General features: G+C 40.8%; 1 protein-coding gene across 1 annotated transcript in view; it reads left to right on the forward strand.

The window, feature by feature from the left end:
• Positions 1–14,615: 14,615 nt before the first annotated feature.
• The window catches only part of LOC139763342 (uncharacterized), a 305,437-nt gene continuing 294,930 nt past the window's right edge, over positions 14,616–25,122 (forward strand). The window contains exon 1 of the mRNA XM_071689364.1: positions 14,616–14,799. Coding sequence (XP_071545465.1) covers positions 14,760–14,799 — 40 coding nt within the window. The 5' untranslated portion in view covers positions 14,616–14,759. The remainder of the gene's footprint in view (positions 14,800–25,122) is intronic.

The raw sequence follows: 25,122 nt of genomic DNA on the forward strand, positions 1-25,122 counted from the left end.
GAGACCACATCTGGCAGTAAACAAACCCCATGGACCACATCTGACGATAGACAGACCCCAGGGACCATATCCGACGGTGGACAGATCCTAGGGACCAATCTGACGGTAGACAGATCCCAAGGACCATATCTGAGGTAGACAGACCCCAGGGATTAGATTTGACGGTAAAGAGAACCCTAAGGACCACATCTGATGGTAGACATACCCCAGAGGCCACATCTGATGGTAGACAGACCACAGGGACCACATATGATGGTAGGCAGACCCCAGAGACCATATCTGACGGTAGACTAACCGCAAAGACCACATCTGACAGTAGACAGACCCTGAGGACCACATTTGCTGGTAAACTGACCCCATGGACCACTTCTGACGGGAGACAGACCCCTGGTACTACATCTGACGGTAGACAGACCCCAGGAACCACATCAGTAGGTGCAAGGTACATGTTTGGCAGAGTCATGATGAACCACTTACTTCTATGAGGTAATCTAGTGTACTAAGATTGGGTTAGGAAGTGACGAACAACTTGCCTCTTGACCCGTACCCCTTCAGCTCTTGCTCCTCTCTCTTACATCACGCTCCTACACCATCACCTCTTGTTCCTTCCCTCTTCCAACCAGTAGCACTTGTGAAAATATCTTACATGCCATCCAGTCATACACAATGGTCTGCATCGAGGCCAGGTCTTTGATATTAAGTAAAAGATTAAAGAAAAGGGGATGTAAAGAAAATACAGAGGGTAAGATAATCTAAACATTTTTGAAGTGGCAAATTTGCTGGTTGAAAAAAGGTCGGCTCGTACTTATTATGAGAGACATGAGAAGGTAAGGAGTTGCAAAGTTTAGTGGTGTAGGGAAAGAAACACGTCATAACATCCGACTCTTGAGTTTCCAACACAGTATTACATAGTCTACCAAATGACGAAGGTACAGAAACAGCTAATTCTCAGAAGATATCGAAGAGACCCACCTCTTTGGTGTATTACAAGTGGTTAGACTGGGAATTGGTGAGTCGGACTATAGCTTTAGCCTTGCTGCCGTTTTGAGGCCTATCATCTGCTAGTGTGTGTGAAACAATACCGCATCAGGGACGGACATGGAACTGGCGGCCCTCATCCCACACAAAATTTCCACGTTTTGATTATGAAGATTTTGGTATGAAAGACATTATAAATAATATAAATCAAATAAAGAGAATATATACTTTACGATAGGTAGTAAATAACTGATCGACTAAGGGTAGGCAAAGACATGCCGAGAAAGGCTATGTCCTAATCATATGACTTGAGATGTGGAGAAATTTTACCTTTGTCAAGTACACATGGTGAAATCTTTCCTATTCTCCCTAAAACATAGAGTGATACACGACAGTGATACACGATTTGATTTGTAGCATTTTTGTGAAAAATGGACTAACTAAAATTGTGTCCCTAAGTAACATTTTCTTAAGAAGATCTCCAGAGAAAACGTTTACAAATATAACTCTAACTTCGGAAGAACGGCAGCCCTGCAAATCGCAAACTTAGGGAATTCGCTCGCCAGAGATAGAAGCATCGCCCAAAGAAAGGCAGGAACCTTCTTAGGGGAAATCAAAAGGAGAATTTTTAATAGTCCACTTAGCACGCATTCAATTGTCATTAATGACGTTTAGAAAATGGACAGAGACTGCAGGGGCGTGTACAGGAATGGTCAGGTGAACTAATGAGGAGGGGACTGGGAGATCATGGGGCTTTAAGCTAGCCCTCTTAACTTAGTCTTCCAGAAGCTGGTCACCCATAAAGCTATTCATACTTCCATAATAACTAAAACTAATATCATTTGATGTATTCATGGACATCATGTAAAGCATTGTAGTACAGCAGCTGAGCTACCTGATAGAAGGACACTTTAAGATTTTTGCAAAAATAAATATCTTTTTTTAATTCTTTTTCTTCGCGATTATATTTATCATTTCTGACGTCTCTCATATCAATTCTAAACATTTATATCGGACTCAAAAAATTGCTCAGTAATTTTATTCTAAAGGATGTTCACCGTGTTGCCCAGGGTGTGTGATTGAACACTTCTTCGCTATTGAAGCATTATTCATGGGATATAAAAAGTCTTCATTAAACTTTTCAGCTCACACAAAATAAAAAAAAAAAACAGTACAGTCCTTGAATGCGATGGTACGGCCCCTGAGAACGATGATATATGACCGTATTGGCTTCAGTACATTCACACCCAAAGAAAAAAGAAATAACCAAATTAAAAAAGGTAGCCAAATTACACAATATCACACATTCGGCACAAATATCTATGTCCACACCATGCACATCCTGCGATCCATAAGGAAGAAAATTACGTCCACTTACCGACATGGATCTATGGGCCGCTGAAACTTTATAATAGTGACATATCCAGGAACAACATGTAGGCTAAAAGTTCAACCGCAAAAGCTCTGTGATGGTAAAATTCAGACCATAAATGACTTAGATGAATTGACCTTCACGCTCATGGAATGAAAATATATTTACTCGGCAAATTGGTAAACAAGTCTCTTTACCCTAAATACAGGGATATCTAAAAACGTCCTCAAACACTAGCAGACTATCCTTTTAACATCACGTCAAAGATATTCCGGAGGTAGTTTTCATGGTACTTGATATTTCTAGGTAATCCTATATTTAGGGTCTATGAGAAACCCCTGTAATGTTACAAAGACAAAAGTCCCTGTGCATCTATACTACAAACGGTAAAACTGCTTCATTATAAGTATCATTGATACAATAGATGTCTTACGTGAATTTTGAGAAGCGTTTACGGTGACCGACTACCTCCTCTTTCCTTCCATCCACGCCACGCAATGTCACTTTCGTGTTTTCGAGCGCGAATGTGTGTGACTGGATGTGTTCGGACGCTTAAAAGTGTTAAGGTATATTAGCTTTGTTATTTGAGGCTCAAATATTATGCTGTGCAGACCAGTAGATACAGATGAAGTACAGCTAATATTTCTTAAAAAGTATTCAGAAACTCACGTTCAACATCGTATCGTAATATGATGGTAACTTGGATTTGTAGCCGGATCTCTGTGCGTGCTGCGGACGTAGGGAGTTTCGGCTACAGAAATTTCAAAGTTGCCAACTTAACGCTTTTGGCGCTAGATCTAGCGCTCTTTATAGAGATCTACCGCCTAAATTTCGTATCTGGTTAGTTCCTTAGTGCGTTTTTCGGCGATTTTTTGTGTTAAACTCCGAAGTTAATGTTATTTCAATATATGAGGAATTCAAACATTAATTAAGATATGTTAATGTGAGTTAGGACGTTTAATCGAAACCTATTGCAAGAACAAGAAAAACAATACGAATATTGCACGTAATAATTCGCTTTCATCGAAAAATTTGTGAACAAGGTCAGTTCGGGTGTTTTCCTCCTTAAGTCTACCGTTCAGTTCAGGTTCAGTCGGACTCTCGGTGGTGACAGAACTATTCCTGGGCTATGAAGGACAGTAACATTGCTGGCTGTGTGTTTGCAATCCATTATATTTTCGAACACTACGAGTAAAAAATATACTCAACGGTCTAGAGCAGAGAGGTTGAAAGACCCCAAATATAAAAAATGGTTGAGAAAAGTAGAGGGGGATAACACAAAAAGTCTTTGCAAGTACTGCTATTGTCTGCCAAACTTAGTGACATTGAAAGACACAGCAAAACACTAGAAATCTGCAGAACCATTCAATATTCAAAGACTAACCACAATTCCGTTTGAAACAGTGAGTGATGACGCACGAGAGACTGAAGAAAATTTATCAATATTCATTGCAGAACATTGTTCATTACGTGCTGCTGATCATCTCAGTGAGCTGTGCAAAGCACGGTTTGCAGTCAGTAAAGGATGCAAGAATTTTAAGTTTAAAAGGTCGAAGTCTAGTGCAGTCGTGTGCGATGTGATTGCCCCGCATTTTAACAGTGACTTGAAAAGCGACACAGACGATCCAAAGTTTAACCTGTTAATTGATGATAATAACGACATTACGGTAACGAAAGTATTGGGTATCACTATCCGGTTCTAGTCTGAAAGTAAGAAGACTGTAGTGACTTTCTTGGACCTTGCTTAGCTGACTGACTGCAAAGTTAATGGGATATGTGATGCCATCAAGTTCTTGAAAAAGAACGGGTTGGAATTACAAAACCTTGCTGCGAGTGGCACCGAAAATGCTTCTGTGAGCGCAGGTGTCAACAGTGAAGTGTATGCTACTCTCAAGTTAGAAGTTCCTCGTCTGATCCTGATCAAGTGTGTGTGTGTGTGTGTGTGTGTGTGTGTGTGTGTGTGTGGTCATTCTCTGCAGCTAACTGTGTCTCGTGTTGCAGCAAAGTGTCTCCCTAAGAACTTGGATTTTATGATCAGAGTGACCTAAAACTGGCTCTCCCATTCTGACATTCGCCAGGGAAGGTACAAGGAGATCCTTTCTTTGATCAAAGATGGCCAAACTCCCTTGAAATTAATACAGCTAAGTCAGAATACTGCAGCATTGGGTTGAACTTAAGACACTTTCAAATAGTGAAAGGTGTTACACAGCTCATAGCCTCTATGACATATTTTGGGACAAGAAGTTCAGCGTGTAAGTGAGAAATTTGAAGCGGAGAAACAGGATCTAACCAAAATGCTAAGTGACCTTATTCAACTTACTGATTCCATAAGTTCTAGGGTACTCAACCCAGGCAGGAAATTAAAGGTAGGAGATTCAGTAGAGAACTACTCAGGTCCACATCCGTACTTGGGGTACGAGTCTGAAAAGGAAATAGCACAATGTAAGTTTCCTGATGAAAAAGATATTCGAGGAAGATGTATACAGTTTAGTGGAATTAGTGAAACAGATTCGTCAACGTTCACCAGACAATGTCTAAGTGTTACAGTCAATGTCATCACTGAGTGCAAGTGAATACCTGCAACCTATAAACCCTGAAATACTGGAAATAGCAAAGATGCTTACTGATAACGAAGAAATTCTCACACGCATTGAGTTCCACTGGAGGAAGCTTCATCATGTATAGTGGAAACAGAACATTGGCACCCTAGCATTCTGGGCTGAAATATCCTCGTACAGGGATGCAACAGGAGAAAATCCCTTCAGTGACACCTCTGAGTTGATTTTGACTGTGTTGACATTGCCTCACTCCAACACTGTTGTAGGGTGCATTTTAAGTCATCGTGAAGTCAAAACATCGAAGGTGAAATACTATCAAGTATGGACTAAGAAGATATGGAAACTGCTGTTATGATCATATATTGGACAATGAAGTACTAGAAAACATTGGGTCACTGGACGCATACGGATCATCACAACCTCATCCAGGACCCTCACATAGACAACCACAACCCCAGGACACCGAGGACGAGGAGATTGCGGACTGGGAATTAGCACATCTGGAATAATGGTAAGTGTTTTAGTTTTAAAGCCGTCAGTCGTACCTGTTATTAATAATCTGGCACGTCAAAGAGCAGAAATAATTAGAGGAGCATTACTTCGCTGTCATTTTAGTAAGTTTAGCGCATTTTCGGAAGTGAATCTAGCGCCATCTGAAATTTTGAGTTGGTAACTCTGCTACAGATACTAGTCGCCAATCACCATTGCGTTGAATGCCTTCCCGAATGGGACGGAAGTGTCCTGACTACAGGAGGAACAGAAAGAATCTCTTGGATCGCATAATGCAATGCCCAAAAAAGTCCGGTCACAAATTGGCCCAGCAGACTGGCGTCTCGTACAAGTAGGATTGCTACAAGTTACATTCATCGTCGACGGTGTGCACAGTAATTTTTTATTCTCCCATTAACAATAAATGGATTTATGAGAAGCAGGGAACGTGAATGACTGGGTTCAAGAATGGCAAGGTCCATAAATGACTATTTTATGAATGACGGGTCATTTATAAATGGCAGGACTGATGAATGACGATGTATTTAAATGACTTATTGTATGAATGGGAGGTCATTTAATAAATGGCGGGACTGATGAATGAAGGTGTACTTAAATGAGGAGGTTTAAAAGGCTAATGTAAATGAGGGATTTAAACAATGGAATGTAAACATGTCTATAGATTTACATATATATGAGAATTAGCACTGTGGTATGACAGATAATGTAAGTAATTCTTCAGTGGCTTAAAATCAATGTAAATAATTCTTCATTGGCTTTGAATTATCCAGAAGACTCATAAGAACAGGTTAATTCAATAGGCAACTTAGTAAGGTTTTATGAATGGCGGAGTATATATGGCAGGGTTATATGGTGATAATTTAGGTAACAAAATGTGACTATGCTTGCAGTTATAAATCTGAATGGTACAGATATACGAGAGACTTTAAATTATTGTTTTAATGGCTGAGAAATACATTTATCGTTGGATTATATTAACTCTTATCCATGGGGGCACCTTCTCAGGATGAATTACTGCACAGACATTCACAGAACATAATACCAGCGAATTTATTTGCTGTTGCAGAATATCATATCCGTAATTTAACGGGTCGTGTATCACTACTAATTGAAGAGGCAAAAGTGGCGAGACGCAAGGGAACCATAGTCAAATACGAGGTAGATTGCTGTCTAGGCTGCTCGAATTGTACGACTAGGTTTCAGATTAATAATTTTGCAGCTTTTCTTGACGTAATATCTCGTTATTATTAACATTATTATTATTATTATTATTATTATTATTATTATTATTGTTATTATTATTATTATTATTATTATTATCATTATTATTATTATTAATTATTATTATTATTATTATTATTATTATTATTATTATTATCATTATTATTATTATTATTATTATTCGTAGTAGTAAGAATAGTAGTAGAATAGTTATTGTTGAAATCGAGAATCTCGTAAGAAGAATGTTTGGCAAAGCTCCAGTTTAGGGTCACCACAGACCTAGACTATGGTATGGGAAGACTAATTGTCAATGTATTGTTTGCATTTAGTAGAATATACATACAGACTGGGGGAGCAAGATATGGAGTATTTGTTTTTAACCCTACGATCAAGGATGTACTGATAGTGGGGAGGGCTATGAGCACTAGAAAGAAGTAAGAGTAATAGCAAGTGAAACATTTAAAATCAACGGAACATATGATAAATCTCATCTAATTTCCCTTAAGATAAATTTACCTTTTTTTCCCCGAGTAAAAATAATGAATCTTTTGGTGTTTCTTGTATTCAGTTAATGGAAAGTTTGTGAGCTATGTTTATTCTGAAAGCAATCGAGAAAACTTTGAATTAGTTTCTATTGAAAATATAGAAAACTGAAGGATGAGAGTTTAGAAAAAATATTACCGCCGAAATTATTATTTTTTTTCTTTTTTGCGATATGACCCAAGACATAAAATTGATCCCCATGGAAGGCCAAATGTGAGTTACAGTAGGAAAGGATATCACTAATGAATATCATGTTAAGGAACCCGCAAATGGTGATCCAAATGAAGACTTTGATATCAAAGGTGTCCGAGAAGAAACTTAAAGATATCTTTTAACTCTTGAAGTGGAAAAAGTCAAAGCTATAGGACGAGAGTTAGAAGGATTAGAGTGGCATAGGATGAAACCCTGTAGGTTTCAAGTAGGAATGATAAGCCCCGGTTTTGAGGCCAACGTGTTATGCATGATGAGACACAGGAGGACACCCCTATGGCTGATAAGGCAGAGGCTGTGTCAGCTAGAGAGACATGTGTGTCATCATCAGGGGCTGAAAAGGGGATTGTAAGAGTTGAATAAGCAGTTATAGATATCAATAGGTAAGAAATAGAGAGAAACATCAGTTAGCAAAGATTATCATACCTTTAACGTGTTTTCAACAAATTATAATTACTAATGGACAGAAAAGATTCTTCAAAACAAGTGAGAATAAGTCGTTAATGAAGAGAAATACTCACTCGTAGATGAACGAAGGGAAGCGTTAATATTTACTGCAATGAAATAAACTGGTAATTTTTGCAGTTTCTGTGTCACAGAATTTTCTAGTGAATGATATGAACCTTACTTGATCTAACCTATGTGATGAGTGTTCTTAACTAATTAGAAGCAGTGGAAAGTTTTTATCGAGGATGTAAGGCATGTGTACGTGTAGGAAGAGAGGAAAGTGATTGGTTCTCAGTGAATGTAGGTTTGCGACAGGGGTGTGTGATGTCTCCATGGTTGTTTAATTTGTTTATGGATTGGGTTGTTAGGGAGGTGAATGCAAGAGTTTTGGAAAGAGGGGCAAGTATGCAGTCTCTTGTGGATGAGAGAGCTTGGGAAGTGAGTCAGTTGTTGTTCGCTGATGATACAGCGCTGGTGGCTGATTCAGGTGAGAAACTGCAGAAGCTGGTGACTGAGTTTGGTAAAATGTGTGAAAGAAGAAAGTTGAGAGTAAATGTGAATAACAGCAAGGTTATTAGGTACAGTAGGGTTGAGGGTCAAGTAAATTGGGAGGTAAGTTTGAATGGAGAAAAACTGGAGGAAGTAAAGTGTTTTAGATATCTGGGAGTGGATGTGGCAGCGGATGGAACCATGGAAGCGGAAGTGAATCATAGGGTGGGGGAGGGGGCGAAAATTCTGGAGGCCTTGAAGAATGTGTGGAAGTCGTGAACATTATCTCGGAAAGCAAAAATGGGTATGTTTGAAGGAATAGTGGTTCCAATAATGTTGTATGATTGCGAGGCGTGGGCTATGGATAGAGTTGTGCGCAGGAGGGTGGATGTGCTGGAAATGAGATGTTTAAGGGCAATATGTGGTGTGAGGTGGTTTGATCGAGTAAATAATGTAAGGGTAAGAGAGATGTGTGGTAACACAAAGAGTGTGGTTGAGAGAGCAGAAGAGGGTGTTTTGAAATGGTTTGGTCACATGGAGAGAATGAGTGAGGAAAGATTGACCAAGAGGATATATGTGTCAGAGGTGGAGGGAACAAGGAGAAGTGGGAGACCAAATTGGAGGTGGAAAGATGGAGTGAAAAAGATTTTGAGTGATCGGGACCTGAACATGCAGGAGGGTGAAAGGCGTGCAAAGGAATAGAGTGAATTAGAACGATGTGGTATACCGGGGTCGACGTGCTGTCAATGGATTGAACCAGGGCATGTGAAGCGTCTAGGGTAAACCATGGAAAGTTCTGTGGAGCCTGGATGTGGAAAGGGAGCTGTGGTTTCGGTGCATTATTACATGACAGCTAGAGACTGAGTGTGAACTAATGGGGCCTTTGTTGTCTTTTCCTAGTGCTACCTCGCACACATGAGGGGGGAGGGGGTTGTTATTTCATGTGTGGCGAGTTGGCGATGCGAATGAATAAAGACAGTATGAATTATGTACATGTGTATATATGTATATGTCTGTGTGTATATATATGTATACGTTGAGATGTATAGGTGTATATATTTGCGTGTGTGGACGTTTATGTATATACATATGTATGTTGGTGGGTTGGGCTATTCTTTCGTCTGTTTCCTTGCGCTACCTCGCTAACGCGGGAGACAGCGACAAAGCAAAATAAATAGATAAATATATATATATTTGCTTTGAAGAATGTATGTGAGAAATACTTAGAAAAGCAAATGGATTTGTATGTAGCATTTATGGATCTGGAGAAGGCATATGATAGAGTTGATAGAGATGCTCTGTGGAAGGTATTAAGAATATATGGTGTGGGAGGCAAGTTGTTAGAAGCAGTTTTTATCGAGGATGTAAGGCATGTGTACGTGTAGGAAGAGAGGAAAGTGACTGGTTCTCAGTGAATGTAGGTTTGCGGCAGGGGTGTGTGATGTCTCCATGGTTGTTTAATTTGTTTATGGATGGGGTTGTTAGGGAGGTGAATGCAAGAGTTTTGGAAAGAGGGGCAAGTATGAAGTCTGTTGGGGATGAGAGAGCTTGGGAAGTGAGTCAGTTGTTGTTCGCTGATGATACAGCGCTGGTGGCTGATTCATGTGAGAAACTGCAGAAGCTGGTGACTGAGTTTGGTAAAGTGTGTGAAAGAAGAAAGTTAAGAGTAAATGTGAATAAGAGCAAGGTTATTAGGTACAGTAGGGTTGAGGGTCAATTCAATTGGGAGGTGAGTTTGAATGGAGAAAAACTGGAGGAAGTGAAGTGTTTTAGATATCTGGGAGTGGATCTGGCAGCGGATGGAACCATGGAAGCGGAAGTGGATCATAGGGTGGGGGAGGGGGCGAAAATTCTGGGAGCCTTGAAGAATGTGTGGAAGTCGAGAACATTATCTCGGAAAGCAAAAATGGGTATGTTTGAAGGAATAGTGGTTCCAACAATGTTGTATGGTTGCGAGGCGTGGACTATGGATAGAGTTGTGCGCAGGAGGATGGATGTGCTGGAAATGAGATGTTTGAGGACAATGTGTGGTGTGAGGTGGTTTGATCGAGTAAGTAACGTAAGGGTAAGAGAGATGTGTGGAAATAAAAAGAGCGTGGTTGAGAGAGCAGAAGAGGGTGTTTTGAAATGGTTTGGTCACATGGAGAGAATGAGTGAGGAAAGATTGACCAAGAGGATATATGTGTCGGAGGTGGAGGGAACGAGGAGAAGAGGGAGACCAAATTGGAGGTGGAAAGATGGAGTGAGAAAGATTTTGTGTGATCGGGGCCTGAACATGCAGGAGGGTGAAAGGAGGGCAAAGAATAGAGTGAATTGGAGCGATGTGGTATACCGGGGTTGACGTGCTGTCAGTGGATTGAATCAAGCCATGTGTATGGGGGTGGGTTGGGCCATTTCTTTCGTCTGTTTCCTTGCGCTACCTCGCAAACGCGGGAGACCGCGACAAAAAAAAAATATATATATATATATATATATATATATATATATATATATATATATATATATATATATATATATATATATATATATATATACATAATATTGTTGGAACCACTATTCCTTCAAACATACCCATTTTTGCTTTCCGAGATAATGTTCTCGACTTCCACACATTCTTCAAGGCCCCCAGAATTTTCGCCCCCTCCCCCACCCTGTGATTCAATTCCGCTTCCATGGTTCCATCTGCTGCCAAATCCACTCCCAGATATCTAAAACACTTCACTTCCTCCAGTTTTTCTCCATTCAAACTTACCTCCCAATTTACTTGACCCTCAACCCTACTGTACCTAATAACCTTGCTCTTATTCACATTTACTCTCAACTTTCTTCTTTCACACACTTTACTAAACTCAGTCACCAGCTTCTGCAGTTTCTCACATGAATCAGCCACCAGCGCTGTATCATCAGCGAACAACAACTGACTCACTCCCCACGCTCTCTCATCCACAACAGACTGCATACTTGCCCCTCTTTCCAAAACTCTTGCATTCACCTCCCTAACAACCCCATACATAAACAAATTAAACAACCATGGAGACATCACACACCCCTGCCGCAAACCTACATTCACTGAGAACCAGTCACTTTCCTCTCTTCCTACACGTACACATGCCTTACATCCTTGATAAAAACTTTTCACTGCTTCTAACAACTTGCCTCCCACACCATATATTCTTAATACCTTCCACAGAGCATCTCTATCAACTCTATCATATGCCTTCTCCAGATCCATAAATGCTACATACAAATCCATTTGCTTTTCTAAGTATTTCTCACATACATTCTTCAAAGCAAACACCTGATCCACACATCCTCTACCACTTCTGAAACCACACTGCTCTTCCCCAATCTGATGCTCTGTACATGCCTTCACCCTCTCAATCAATACCCTCCCATATAATTTACCAGGAATACTCAACAAACTTATACCTCTGTAATTTGAGCACTCACTCTTATCCCCTTTGCCTTTGTACAATGGCACTATGCACGCATTCCGCCAAGCCTCATCTCTTCATCCAGAACGAGAAACGAGTAAACACCAACACTCAGGGATAATTTGCAGAAAACGGGGTGAGCAACCCCCCTCCCCTCCCCACACACACACACACACACAGATACACACACACACACACACACAGCGTGGGCTATGGATAGAGTTGTGCGCAGGAGGGTGGATGTGCTGGAAATGAGATGTTTGAGGACAATATGTGGTGTGAGGTGGTTTGATCGAGCAAGTAATAATAGGGTAAGAGAGATGTGTGGTAATAAAAAGAGTGTGGTAGAGAAAGCAGAAGAGGGTGTTTTGAAATGGTTTGGGCACATGGAGAGAATGAGTGAGGAAAGATTGACCAAGAGGATATATGTGTCGGAGGTGGAGGGAACGAGGAGAAGTGGGAGACCAAATTGGAGGTGGAAAGATGAAGTGAAAAAGATTTTGAGTGATCGGGGCCTGAGCACGCAGGAGGGTGAAAGGCATGCAAGGAATAGAGTGAATTGGAACGATGTGGTATACCAGGGTCGACGTGCTGTCAATGGATTGAACCAGGGCATGTGAAGTGTCTGGGGCAAACCACAGAAAGTTGTGTGGGGCCTGGATGTGGATAGGGAGCTGTGGTTTCGGTGCATTATTACATGACAGCTAGAGACTGAATGTGAACGACTGGTGCCTTTGTTGTCATTTCCCAGCGCTACCTCGCACACATGAGGGGGGAGGGGAGTTGTTATTCCATGTGTGGCGAGGTGGCGATGGGAATGAATAAAGGCAGACAGTATGAATTATGTACATGTGTATATATGTATATGTCTGTGTGTGTATAGGTATTTATATTTGCGTGTATGGACGTGTATGTATATACATGTGTATGTGGGTGGGTTGGGCCATTCTTTCGTCTGTTTCCTTGCGCTACCTCGCAAACGCGGGAGACAGCGACAAAGCAAAATAAATAAAATAAATAATAAATATACATATATATATATATATATATATATATATATATATATATATATATATATATTATATCACCTAAAAAAGCAAGATGTATCGATTGTATATAAAAGAAATGTCGTACCTTTGTAGAGCGTAAACTGCAAAAAATATAGTTTTTTCCACCTTGCATCACGCAAGAAGAGTCGGTAGTCATCCAAGGAACAGAGAGAAAAAGAATACTTTAAGATTATTCCTCTAAAACTTTCTCAAGTGCCAATGTTGACGTTTGAAGTGAGGGTGTAAACACTGGTAATGATTAAAAGACATTGGGTTTAAATGGATATGAATGACGTAATTAATTTTCTCACGTCATCTCCAGCCAGTGCTCAGTAGGATCGCAATGCGAGAATAACCTTCGAGATCAATAATAAAAAAATATATATGAATGAGAACACGAGTAAGATGTCTGATTAACTATTCCAAATGTCCATAGCAGCAGAAAATGAGGCCTTGCCAACACCATCCTTACTGTTGACGATCAATTACACTTTGTGATGTATGTGTATTGAAGTCACTTCTTTGAGGAACCTTAACGAAGAGATGATTGGAGATATTCAGTGTCATAGCAGGAGACGGGAAGGTCAGACGCTGCATTAGATCTGATGAAATTAGGAAAACATTTATGAATGAGAAGGAAAATAGCAGAAAGTGAGAGACCAATGTTGAGGCACGGTGGTAGAGGTTATCGCGGCGCATTCAAAAGTAGTTTTGCATTAATAAAGTCTCCGTGTCTATTTAATGAAGGTTACTATTCCCATTTAAGTTGATATATAAAGATATCAGTAAGAGATGAGGTATCACAACGACCTGGGTCCTTGGAAGAACCTGGGAACTAAAACTGATTCTCACCAGAGGAAGGATTGATTGATTAATTTTCAAAGGCAGGAATGTTGGAGATTATGAGGCAGGTCACATGAAACAGTCCGACCCGGAGGAGGAGATACTTGTTGAGTCCACCCTCTCTGTCAGCAAAGTCTGGACAAAGCTCAGAGATCTGTTATTCATTATATTAGTCACTGTAGCCTCACCATGTCTTTTGAGGCCGCGGTCATATAGTCCTTGTTGCTTTCCGCAGAAAGTTTTCTCTGTACCTCGAGTTTGGTGTTTGTAAATCCAAGGACGTGGCCGTTTAACAAGAGAGAGAGAGAGAGAGAGAGAGAGAGAGAGAGAGAGAGAGAGAGAGAGAGAGAGAGAGAGAGAGAGATTCGCATTTAATATTTAGCTATTGTTTGTTAGTAAACCGTATTTATTGCATTTTGAAGACACATTTTTGTCTTATTTTTTGGTTAATCTGCTGTTCTCTTTGAGTAGGAAGCCTTTCAACCGCTGTATGTGTGGAGGCATGAACTTTGAATACTGAATGTTACAATCATTTGAAATTTCTAACAAATATCTGTTCTGAGGTTCAGTTTAAGAACATTTTTGTGCAAAATATTTTAGAATAAGTTGCCTGGATTCTTGATTCTTTCCGTATGAAACTGAACCATTTAACCTAATTCAGGACCACGGTAATATGCTTGAATTGAACGGAGAAATATATTCATTTTTTTTTTTTTTACAAATCTTATGAAGAAAAATGTAATGAGTGCATTTTTCGTAAATATAATGAATCAGAAATCCATAAATGAAGTGGCTTAAGATATGCAGATTGCCTGGCTTAAGATAAGCAAAGAAATTACCAATGGATGTATAGATTATCGAATAAGCTAAAAACCTTTACAGAATTATATGTTAGTATGTTTGAATGAACATTGATGACGTACTAAGTATTTAATGACGTCACCTCCAGCTACTGCTCAGTAAACGATGGTAACCTCATAGTTGTCGTATTTGTTAAATGGCTTGAGATACTGGCACCAATTTTACAGCGAATTAAAGATTTACATGTGAATGTAGCCGAGTAGTAAATGGCGATACATCTGAGAGCATTTATAGTCCAGCAGTAATGCCATTCCCGCCCAGGAGAGGAAGAATTGATAAGAGATGTGAGTTGGACTTTTTTTTTTGTGCATGCACTAAATAGGTCTCCTGTCATTTTCAGATGAAAGTCTATGGCCTGAGTTATATATTGAGTTTTCATAATGTCTTGATAGTGTGAGAAGAGTAGCAGAGCTATAGTGTGGCCATCAGGCTAGTTGCTAAACTGTACCTTCATCTTCCATATCTTTAACTATTTTCGTATCTTTATTTAATATCTGTAACTCTGGTTCTAATGTGGTAGGATGGATCATTTTCACACCTATGCAGCAGCAACACTTACACACACGCCTTTAACCCATGTCAAATGGGGCAAATGTGAAACGTAGATATACACACATTAAAACTCATGATTCTACACTTAACGTCGAGTTGTTACTTATGACAGTTTTCACTTATATAAGTTTCTGTTGTTGCTGGGTGTTCTGAAATAACAAAATCTAAGTGTTGTTGACGTTGAAATGAAATGAGGCAACAAAGATTTTATTTTAAGTTCTATAGAATAGGGATGAGAATGTGACCTGTAATCATTATTTTATGTTATAATGTAACATTTATATATCTTTAATCTGTAGTAGAATAGAATATTAGCAGAAGACATAATTGCGAAGGTGTTGTAATTAATAGTTTTAAATGATTATTGCAATATGAATAAATGCGCACATTATGGTGGGCTGGTTGTAGCAATTAGACATATTAATATTTTTTTTTAGAATTTACATTAATCCTGCCAATTCAACACTATACAGAGGGTATTACTCATAAAACTAGTTCATGGTTATGAATTAGCTTGTTACTTTTGGTGCACCAAAAAATATTTTATAGATTTGGAAGAAATGCATAACGAATATCTAATAGATCTGAACTACTTGCACTTAAGTGAGGCAACATAACCCAGAGCCACATGACTTGGAAGGAAAATGAGGTTGATTAACCTGAGTGTATATGAAAACATCTATGGATATCCCCAGATCTTATGAAAACTTCACTTACTTTCCCCTGGCAATCGTAGTTTATATGAATTTTTCATTTGATACATCTGAAGGGGACTAGACACACCCACAATAGTTTCATTGATGCTGGGCACCTGGTGACACTGCAGCGAGCCTCCAACTGCACACAATAATAACTGTTATAATTCTTCTATGAAACTCTGCTGATAGGTGAATTTTGGTGGGATTTTCCTAGTGTCAGTATAGTATTCTTATTGGATGTGTAGAATCTTGTAGGTTTCTGCTGGAATAATTGCATTTCATATCCATGATGGATCAAAAGCTGGGGAACATCTTTGAAATAATGTCTTTTCTTTAATGATATTGGATAACTCATTAGTGGGGAGGGTTATGAAGATCTGGAAAAATGTGGGGTTAAATGATGTAGAGTTAGGCGAGACTCTTGCAAGCATCAATATTTCTGTTTAAATCCACTCAAACCTTTTCACGAAGTAGATGATATTTAACATATCTATTTTTGATGTTCAAAAGATGCATGACTTGTCAGGTTATGAGCAGTTGCTGCCCATTGTTGTGTTCCTGTAGACCATACAACACTACCCATGGACTGCACTGGCTCTCAGCTACATGATATATGGCCTAGAATACCTTAAATGATATCAAGCAAGGCATCATTAAACTACCAATACCAATTACTTAATTTTTATAAATGCATGTCTTAAGAGAAGGCTGATTTTTATGTACACTTGTTTGACTCCATTTGCATCTGCCAACAAACATTTACTTCCATGAATACTAGCAAGACTGAGGTTTAACTTAGATTGAATGATGACAATCTGCACCCTCTTCTGTGACTCGTGATTTTGAAATTTGATCCAAATAACAAGAAACTTGTTTTGGAAATGCAGTGCCCAGAGTCACACTAAGAAGCCATTATCTGAATGATGAATGCATTTTTCAGGGCACCTCAACAAAGCTGACTGGAAATTATTTTCTGACTTTCTTTGGGTAGATTACTGTCTCTTTGTGTCGTGATGCTTCTGTCTCCTCCAAGTGCAAAACAGAGGTTATTGTTGCAGAAATGGAATCATTTATTCCCTCTTCCTCCAGAACAGCCTCTTTTTCTTCATGGTTCACCTCCTTTTCTGAGGCCATTCGGGCAAGGAATTAAGTGTGGAATTAAGTGTGGAAAAACTCAATTTTCTCTGACTCCCATTCAGTATTTATCAATGCCCATGATTATTGTTAGTATGTTTTCCATTGGGAATAGGGGAGAAAGAATACTTCCCACGCATTCCTCACGTGTTGTAGAAGGCGATTAAAGGGGACAGGAGTGGGGGGCTAGAAACCCTCCCCTCCTTGTATTTTAACTTCCTAAACGGGGAAATAGAAGGAGTCATGTGGGGAGTCCTCGTCCTCCTCGAAGGCTCAGATTGGGGTGCCTTAAAGTGTGTGGATGTAACCAAGATGAGAAAAAAAGGAGAGATAGGTAGTATGTTTGAGGAAAGGAACCTGGATGTTTTGGCCACAGATCTCTCATACCCTTTCATTACTTACTTGATCAAACCACTTCACACCACATATTATCCTGAAACATTTCATTTCCAACACCTCCCTCCTCCACACAACCTTATCTATAGCTCATGCCTTGCAACCATATAACATTGTTGAAATCACTATTACTTCTAACATACTCGTTATTGTTTTCCGAGATAATGTTCTCACCTTCCACACATTCATCAACGCCCCCAGAACTCTCACCCCCTCCCCCACCCTGTGACTCACTTCCACTTCCATTGTTCTATCCGCTGCTAAATCCACTCCCAGATATCTAAAACACTTCACTTGCTCCAGTCTTTCTCCATTCAAACTTACCTCCCTATTCACTTGTCCCTCAACCCTACTGAACTTAATATCCTTGTTCTTATTCACCTTTACTTTCAAATTTATCCTTTCACACACTTTTCCAAACTCAATCACCAACCTCTGCAATTTTTCACATCATCAGCCACAAGAGCTGTGTCATTGGCAAACAAGAATTATGGAAGTGGAAGTGAGTCACAGGGTTGGGGAGGGGGCAAAGGTTATGGGAGCAATGAAGAATGTGTGGAAGGAGAGAACATTCTCTTCGAGAGCAAAAATGGCTATGGCTGAAAGAATAGTAGTTCCAACAATGTTATATGGTTGCGAGGCATGGGTTATAGATAGGGTTGTACAGAGGAGGGTGGATGTATTGAAAATGAAATGTTGTTGGACAGTATGTGGTGCGAGGTATAAGGGTAAGAGAGATGTGTTGAAATAAAAGGAATATGGTTGAGAGAGCAAAAGAGCTTGTGTTGAAATGGTTTGGACATATGGAGAGAATGAGTGAGGAAAGATTGACAAAGAGGATATATGTGTCAGAGGTGGAGGGAACAAGGAGAAGGGACCAAATTTGAGGTGGAGGGACAGATTGAAAATGATTTTGAGCAATCGGGGCATGATCATACAGGAGGGTGAGAGGTGTGCATGGGATAGAGTGAATTGGAACGATGTGGCTTACCGGGGTCAACATGCTGTCAGTGGACTGAACCAGGGCATGTGAAACTTCTGGGGTAAACCATAGAAAGGTTTTTGGGGCTTAGATGTGGAAAGTGAGCTGTGGTTTCGATGCATTAGACATGAGAGCTAGTGACTGAGTGTGAACAAGTTTGGCCTTTTTGTCTGTATTCCTTGCACTACCTCTCTGAAGCAAGGGAATGTGATGTTGTTTCCTGTGGGGTGAGGCAGTGACAGGAATGGATGAAGGAAGTATGAATATATACATGAGTATGTATGTAATGTCTGCACATGTGTATGTATATGTATGTATATATTGATATGTATATGTATGTACATGTGTGTAAGTCTTCTGCAAAGCTTTTACTACCTCTTCTCTGTTTACCAAATCATTTTCCCTAACCCTCTCACTTTGCACACCACCTCGACCAAAACACCCTATATCTGCCACTCTACCATCAAACACATTCAACAAACCTTCAAAATACTCACTCCCTCTCCTTCTCACATCACCACTACTTGTTATCACCTCCCCATTTGCGCCCTTCACTGATGTTCCCATTTGCTCCCTTGTCTTACGCAATTTATTTACCTCCTTCCAGAACATCTTTTTATTCTCCCTAAAATTTAATGATACTCTCTCACAGCAACTCTCATTTGCCCTCTTTTTCACCTCTTGCACCTTTCTCTTGACCTCCTGTCTCTTTCTTATATACATCTCCCACTCAATTGCATTTTTTCCCTGCAAAAATCGTCCAAATGCCTCTCTCTTCTCTTTCACTAATAATCTTACTTCTTCATCCCACCACTCACTACCCTTTCTAATCAACCCACCTCCCACTCTTCTCATGCCACAAGCATGTTTTGTGCAATCCATCACTGATTCCCTAAATACATCCCATTCCTCCCCCACTCCCCTTACTTCCATTGTTCTAACCTTTTTCCATTCTGTACTCAGTCTCTCTTGGTACTTCCTCGCACAAGTCTCCTTCCCAAGCTCACTTACTCTCACCACCCTCTTCACCCCCAACATTCACTCTTCTTTTCTGAAAACCCATACAAATCTTCACCTTAGCCCCCACAAGATAATGATCAGACATCCCTCCAGTTGCACCTCTCAGCACATTAACATCCAAGAGTCTCTCTTTCGCGCGCCTGTCAATTAAGACGTAATCCAATAACGCTCTCTGGCCATCTCTCCTACTTACATATGTATGCTTATGTATATCTTGCTTTTTAAACCAGGTATTCCCAATCACCAGTCCTTTTTCAGCACATAAATCTACAAGCTCTTCACCATTTCCATTTACAACACTGATCACCCCATGTGTATACCAGTTATTCCCTCAACTGCCACATTACTCACCTTTGCATTTAAATCACCCATCACTATAACCCGGTCTCGTGCATCAAAACCACGAAGACACTCATTCAGCTGCTCCCAAAACACTTGTCTCTCATGATCTTTCTTCTCATGCCTAGGTGCATATGCACCAATAATCACCCATCTCTCTCCATCAACTTTCAGTTTTACCCATATTAATCGAGAATTTACTTTCTTACATTCTATCACATACTCCCACAACTCCTGTTTCAGGAGTAGTGCTACTCCTTCCCTTGCTCTTGTCCTCTCACTAACCCCTGACTTTACTCCCCAGACATTCCCAAACCACTCTTCCCCTTTACCCTTGAGCTTCGTTTCACTCAGAGCCAAAACATCCAGGTTCCTTTCCTCAAACATACTACCTATCTCTCCTTTTTTCACATCTTGGTTACATCCACACACATTTAGACACCCCAGTCTGAGCCTTCGAGGAGGATGAGCACTCCCCGCGTGACTCCTTCTTCTGTTTCCTATTTTAGAAAGTTGAAAAAATACAAGGAGGGGAGGATTTCTGGCCCCCCGCTCCTGTCCCCTTTAGTCGCCTTCTACGACACGCGAGGAATACGTGGGAAGTATTCTTTCACCCCTATCCCCAGATGAAAGCCGGTAAGGCAGCAGGTTTGGATGGTATTGCAGTGGAATTTATTAAAAAAGTGGGTGACTGTATTGTTGACTGGTTGGTAAGGTTATTTAATGTATGTATGACTCATGGTGAGGTGCCTGAGGATTGGCGGAATGCGTGCATAGTGCCATTGTACAAAGGCAAAGGGGATAAGAGTGAGTGCTCAAATTACAGAGGTATAAGTTTGTTGAGTATTCCTGGTAAATTATATGGGAGGGTATTGATTGAGAGGGTGAAGGCATGTACAGAGCATCAGATTGGGGAAGAGCAGTGTGGTTTCAGAAGTGGTAGAGGATGTGTGGATCAGGTGTTTGCTTTGAAGAATGTATGTGAGAAATACTTAGAAAAGCAAATGGATTTGTATGTAGCATTTATGGACCTGGAGAAGGCATATGATAGAGTTGATAGAGATGCTCTGTGGAAGGTATTAAGAATATATGGTGTGGGAGGCAAGTTGTTAGAAGCAGTGAAAAGTTTTTATCGAGGATGTAAGGCATGTGTATGTGTAGGAAGAGAGGAAAGTGATTGGTTCTCAGTGAATGTAGGTTTGCGGCAGGGGTGTGTGATGTCTCCATAGTTGTTTAATTTGTTTATGGATGGGGTTGTTAGGGAGGTGAATGCAAGAGTTTTGGAAAGAGGGGCAAGTATGAAGTCTGTTGTGGATGAGAGTGCTTGGGAAGTGAGTCAGTTGTTGTTCGCTGATGATACAGCGCTGGTGGCTGATTCATGTGAGAAACTGCAAAAGCTGGTGACTGAGTTTGGTAAAGTGTGTGAAAGAAGAAAGTTAAGAGTAAATGTGAATAAGACCAAGGTTATTAGGTACAGTAGGGTTGAGGGTCATGTCAGTTGGGAGGTAAGTTTGAATGGAGAAAAACTGGAGGAAGTAAAGTGTTTTAGATATCTGGGAGTGGATGTGGCAGCGGATGGAACCATGGAAGCGGAAGTGAATCATAGGGTGGGGAGGGGGTGAAAACCCTGGGAGCCTTGAAGAATGTGTGGAAGTCTTGAACATTATCCCAGAAAGCAAAAATGGATATGTTTGAAGGAGTAGTGGTTCCAACAATGTTGTGTGGTTGCGAGGCGTGGGCTATGGATAGAGTTGTGCGCAGGAGGGTGGATGTGCTGGAAATGAGATGTTTGAGGACAATGTGTGGTGTGAGGTGGTTTGATTCAGTAAGTAATGTAAGGGTAAGAGAGATGTGTGGAAATAAAAAGAGCGTGGTTGAGAGAGCAGAAGAGGGTGTTTTGAAATGGTTTGGGCACATGGAGAGCATGAGTGAGGAAAGATTGACCAAGAGGATATATGTGTCGGAGGTGGAGGGAACGAGGAGAATGGGAGACCAAATTGGAGGTGGAAAGATGGAGTGAAAAAGATTTTGTGTGATCGGGGCCTGAACATACAGGAGGGTGAAAGGAGGGCAAGGAATAGAGTGAATTGGATTGATGTGGTATACCGGGGTTGACGTGCTGTCAGTGGATTGAATCAGGGCATGTGAAGCGTCTGGGGTAAACCATGGAAAGTTGTGTGGGGCCTGGATGTGGAAAGGGAGCTGTGGGATCGGGCATTATTGCATGACAGCTAGAGACTGAGTGTGAACGAATGGGGCCTTTGTTGTCTTTTCCTAGTGCTACCTCGCACACATGAGGGGGGGAGGGGGATGGTATTCCATGTGTGTTGAGGTGGCGATGGGAATGAATAAAGGCAGACAGTGTGAATTGTGTGCATGGGTATATATGTATGTGTCTATGTGTGTATATATATGTGTACATTGAGATGTCTAGGTATGTATACATGCGTGTATGGACTTGTATGTATATACATTGTGTATTGGGGTGGGTTGGGCCATTTCTTTCGTCTGTTTCCTTGCGCTACCTCGCAGGTGCGGGAGACAGCGACAAAGCAAAATAGATAAATACATAAAATATATATATATATATATATATATATATATATATATATTTTTTATTATAGTTTGTCGCTGTCTCCCGCGTTTGCGAGGTAACGCAAGGAAACAGACGAAAGAAATGGCCTAACCCCCCCCATACACATGTATATACATACGTCCACACACGCAAATATACATACCTACACAGCTTTCCATGGTTTACCCCAGACGCTTCACATGCCTTGATTCAATCCACTGACAGCACGTCAACCCCGGTATACCACATCGCTCCAATTCACTCTATTCCTTGCCCTCCTTTCACCCTCCTGCATGTTCAGGCCCCGATCCCACAAAATCTTTTTCACTCCATCTTTCCACCTCCAATTTGGTCTCCCTCTTCTCCTCTTTCCCTCCACCTCCGACACATATATCCTCTTGGTCAATCTTTCCTCACTCATTCTCTCCATGTGCCCAAACCACTTCAAAACACCCTCTTCTGCTCTCTCAACCACGCTCTTTTTATTTCCACACATCTCTCTTACCCTTACGTTACTCATTCGATCAAACCACCTCACACCACACATTGTCCTCAAACATCTCATTTCCAGCACATCCATCCTCCTGCGCACAACTCTATCCATAGCCCACGCCTCGCAACCATACAACATTGTTGGAACAACTATTCCTTCAAACATACCCATTTTTGCTTTCCGAGATAATGTTCTCGACTTCCACACATTCTTCAAGGCTCCCAGAATTTTCGCTACCTCCCCCACCCTATGATCCACTTCCGCTTCCATGGTTCCATCCGCTGCCAGATCCACTCCCAGATATCTAAAACACTTCACTTCCTCCAGTTTTTCTCCATTCAAACTCACCTCCCAATTGACATGACCCTCAACCCTACTGTACCTAATAACCTTGCTCTTATTAACATTTACTCTTAACTTTCTTCTTCCACACACTTTACCAAACTCAGTCACCAGCTTCTGCAGTTTCTCACATGAATCAGCCACCAGCGCTGTATCATCAGCGAACAACAACTGACTCACTTCCCAAGCTCTCTCATCCCCAACAGACTTCATACTTGCCCCTCTTTCCAAAACTCTTGCATTTACCACCCTAACAACCCCATCCATAAACAAATTAAACAACCATGGAGACATCACACACCCCTGCCGCAAACCTACATTCACTGAGAACCAATCACTTTCCTCTCTTCCTACACGTACACATGCCTTACATCCTCGATAAAAACTTTTCACTGCTTCTGACAACTTTCCTCCCACACCATATATTCTTAATACCTTCCACAGAGCATCTCTATCAACTCTATCATATGCCTTCTCCAGATCCATAAAAGCTACATACAAATCCATTTGCTTTTCTAAGTATTTCTCACATACATTCTTCAAAGCAAACACCTGATCCACACATCCTCTACCACTTCTGAAACCACACTGCTCTTCCCCAATCTGATGCTCCGTACATGCCTTCACCCTCTCAATCAATACCCTCCCATATAATTTACCAGGAATACTCAACAAACTTATACCTCTGTAATTTGAGCACTCACTCTTATCCCCTTTGCCTTTGTGCAATGGCACTATGCACGCATTCCGCCAATCCTCAGGCACCTCACCATGAGTCATACATACATTAAATAACCTTACCAACCAGTCAACAATACAGTCACCCCCTTTTTTAATAAATTCCACTGCAATACCATCCAAACCTGCTGCCTTGCCGGCTTTCATCTTCCGCAAAGCTTTCACTACCTCTTCTCTGTTTACCAAATCATTTTCCCTAACCCTCTCACTTTGCACACCACCTCGACCAAAACACCCTATATCTGCCACTCTATCATCAAACACATTCAACAAACCTTCAAAATACTCCCTCCATCTCCTTCTCACATCACCACTACTTGTTATCACCTCCCCATTTGCGCCCTTCACTGAAGTTCCCATTTGCTCCCTTGTCTTACGCACTTTATTTACCTCCTTCCAGAACATCTTTTTATTCTCCCTAAAATTTAATGATACTCTCTCACCCCAACTCTCATTTGTCCTTTTTTTCACCTCTTGCACCTTTCTCTTGACCTCCTGTCTCTTTCTTTTATACATCTTCCACTCAATTGCATTTTTCCCTGCAAAAATCGTCCAAATGCCTCTCTCTTCTCTTTCACTAATACTCTTACTTCTTCATCCCACCACTCACTACCCTTTCTAATCAACCCACCTCCCACTCTTCTCATGCCACAAGCATCTTTTGCGCAATCCATCACTGATTCCCTAAATACATCCCATTCCTCCCCCACTCCCCTTACTTCCATTGTTCTCACCTTCTTCCATTCTGTACTCAGTCTCTCCTGGTACTTCCTCACACAGGTCTCCTTCCCAAGCTCACTTACTCTCACCACCCTCTTCACCCCAACATTCACTCTTCTTTTCTGAAAACCCATACAAATCTTCACCTTATCCTCCACAAGATAATGATCAGACATCCCTCCAGTTGCACCTCTCAGCACATTAACATCCAAAAGTCTCTCTCTCGCCCGCCTGTCAATTAACACGTAATCCAATAACGCTCTCTGGCCATCTCTCCTACTTACATAAGTATACTTATGTGTATCTCGCTTTTTAAACCAGGTATTCCCAATCATCAGTCCTTTTTCAGCACATAAATCTACAAGCTCTTCACCATTTCCATTTACAACACTGAACACCCCATGTATACCAATTATTCCCTCAACTGCCACATTACTCACCTTTGCATTCAAATCGCCCATCACTATAACCCGGTCTCGTGCATCAAAACCACTAACACACTCATTCAGCTGCTCCTAAAACACTTGCCTCTCATGATCTTTCTTCTCATGCCCAGGTGCATATGCACCAATAATCACCCACCTCTCTCCATCAACTTTCAGTTTTACCCATATTAAT

The sequence above is a fragment of the Panulirus ornatus genome, chromosome 46 (genome assembly GCF_036320965.1).
Source record: "Panulirus ornatus isolate Po-2019 chromosome 46, ASM3632096v1, whole genome shotgun sequence".
Classification (NCBI taxonomy): Eukaryota; Metazoa; Arthropoda; class Malacostraca; order Decapoda; family Palinuridae; genus Panulirus; species Panulirus ornatus.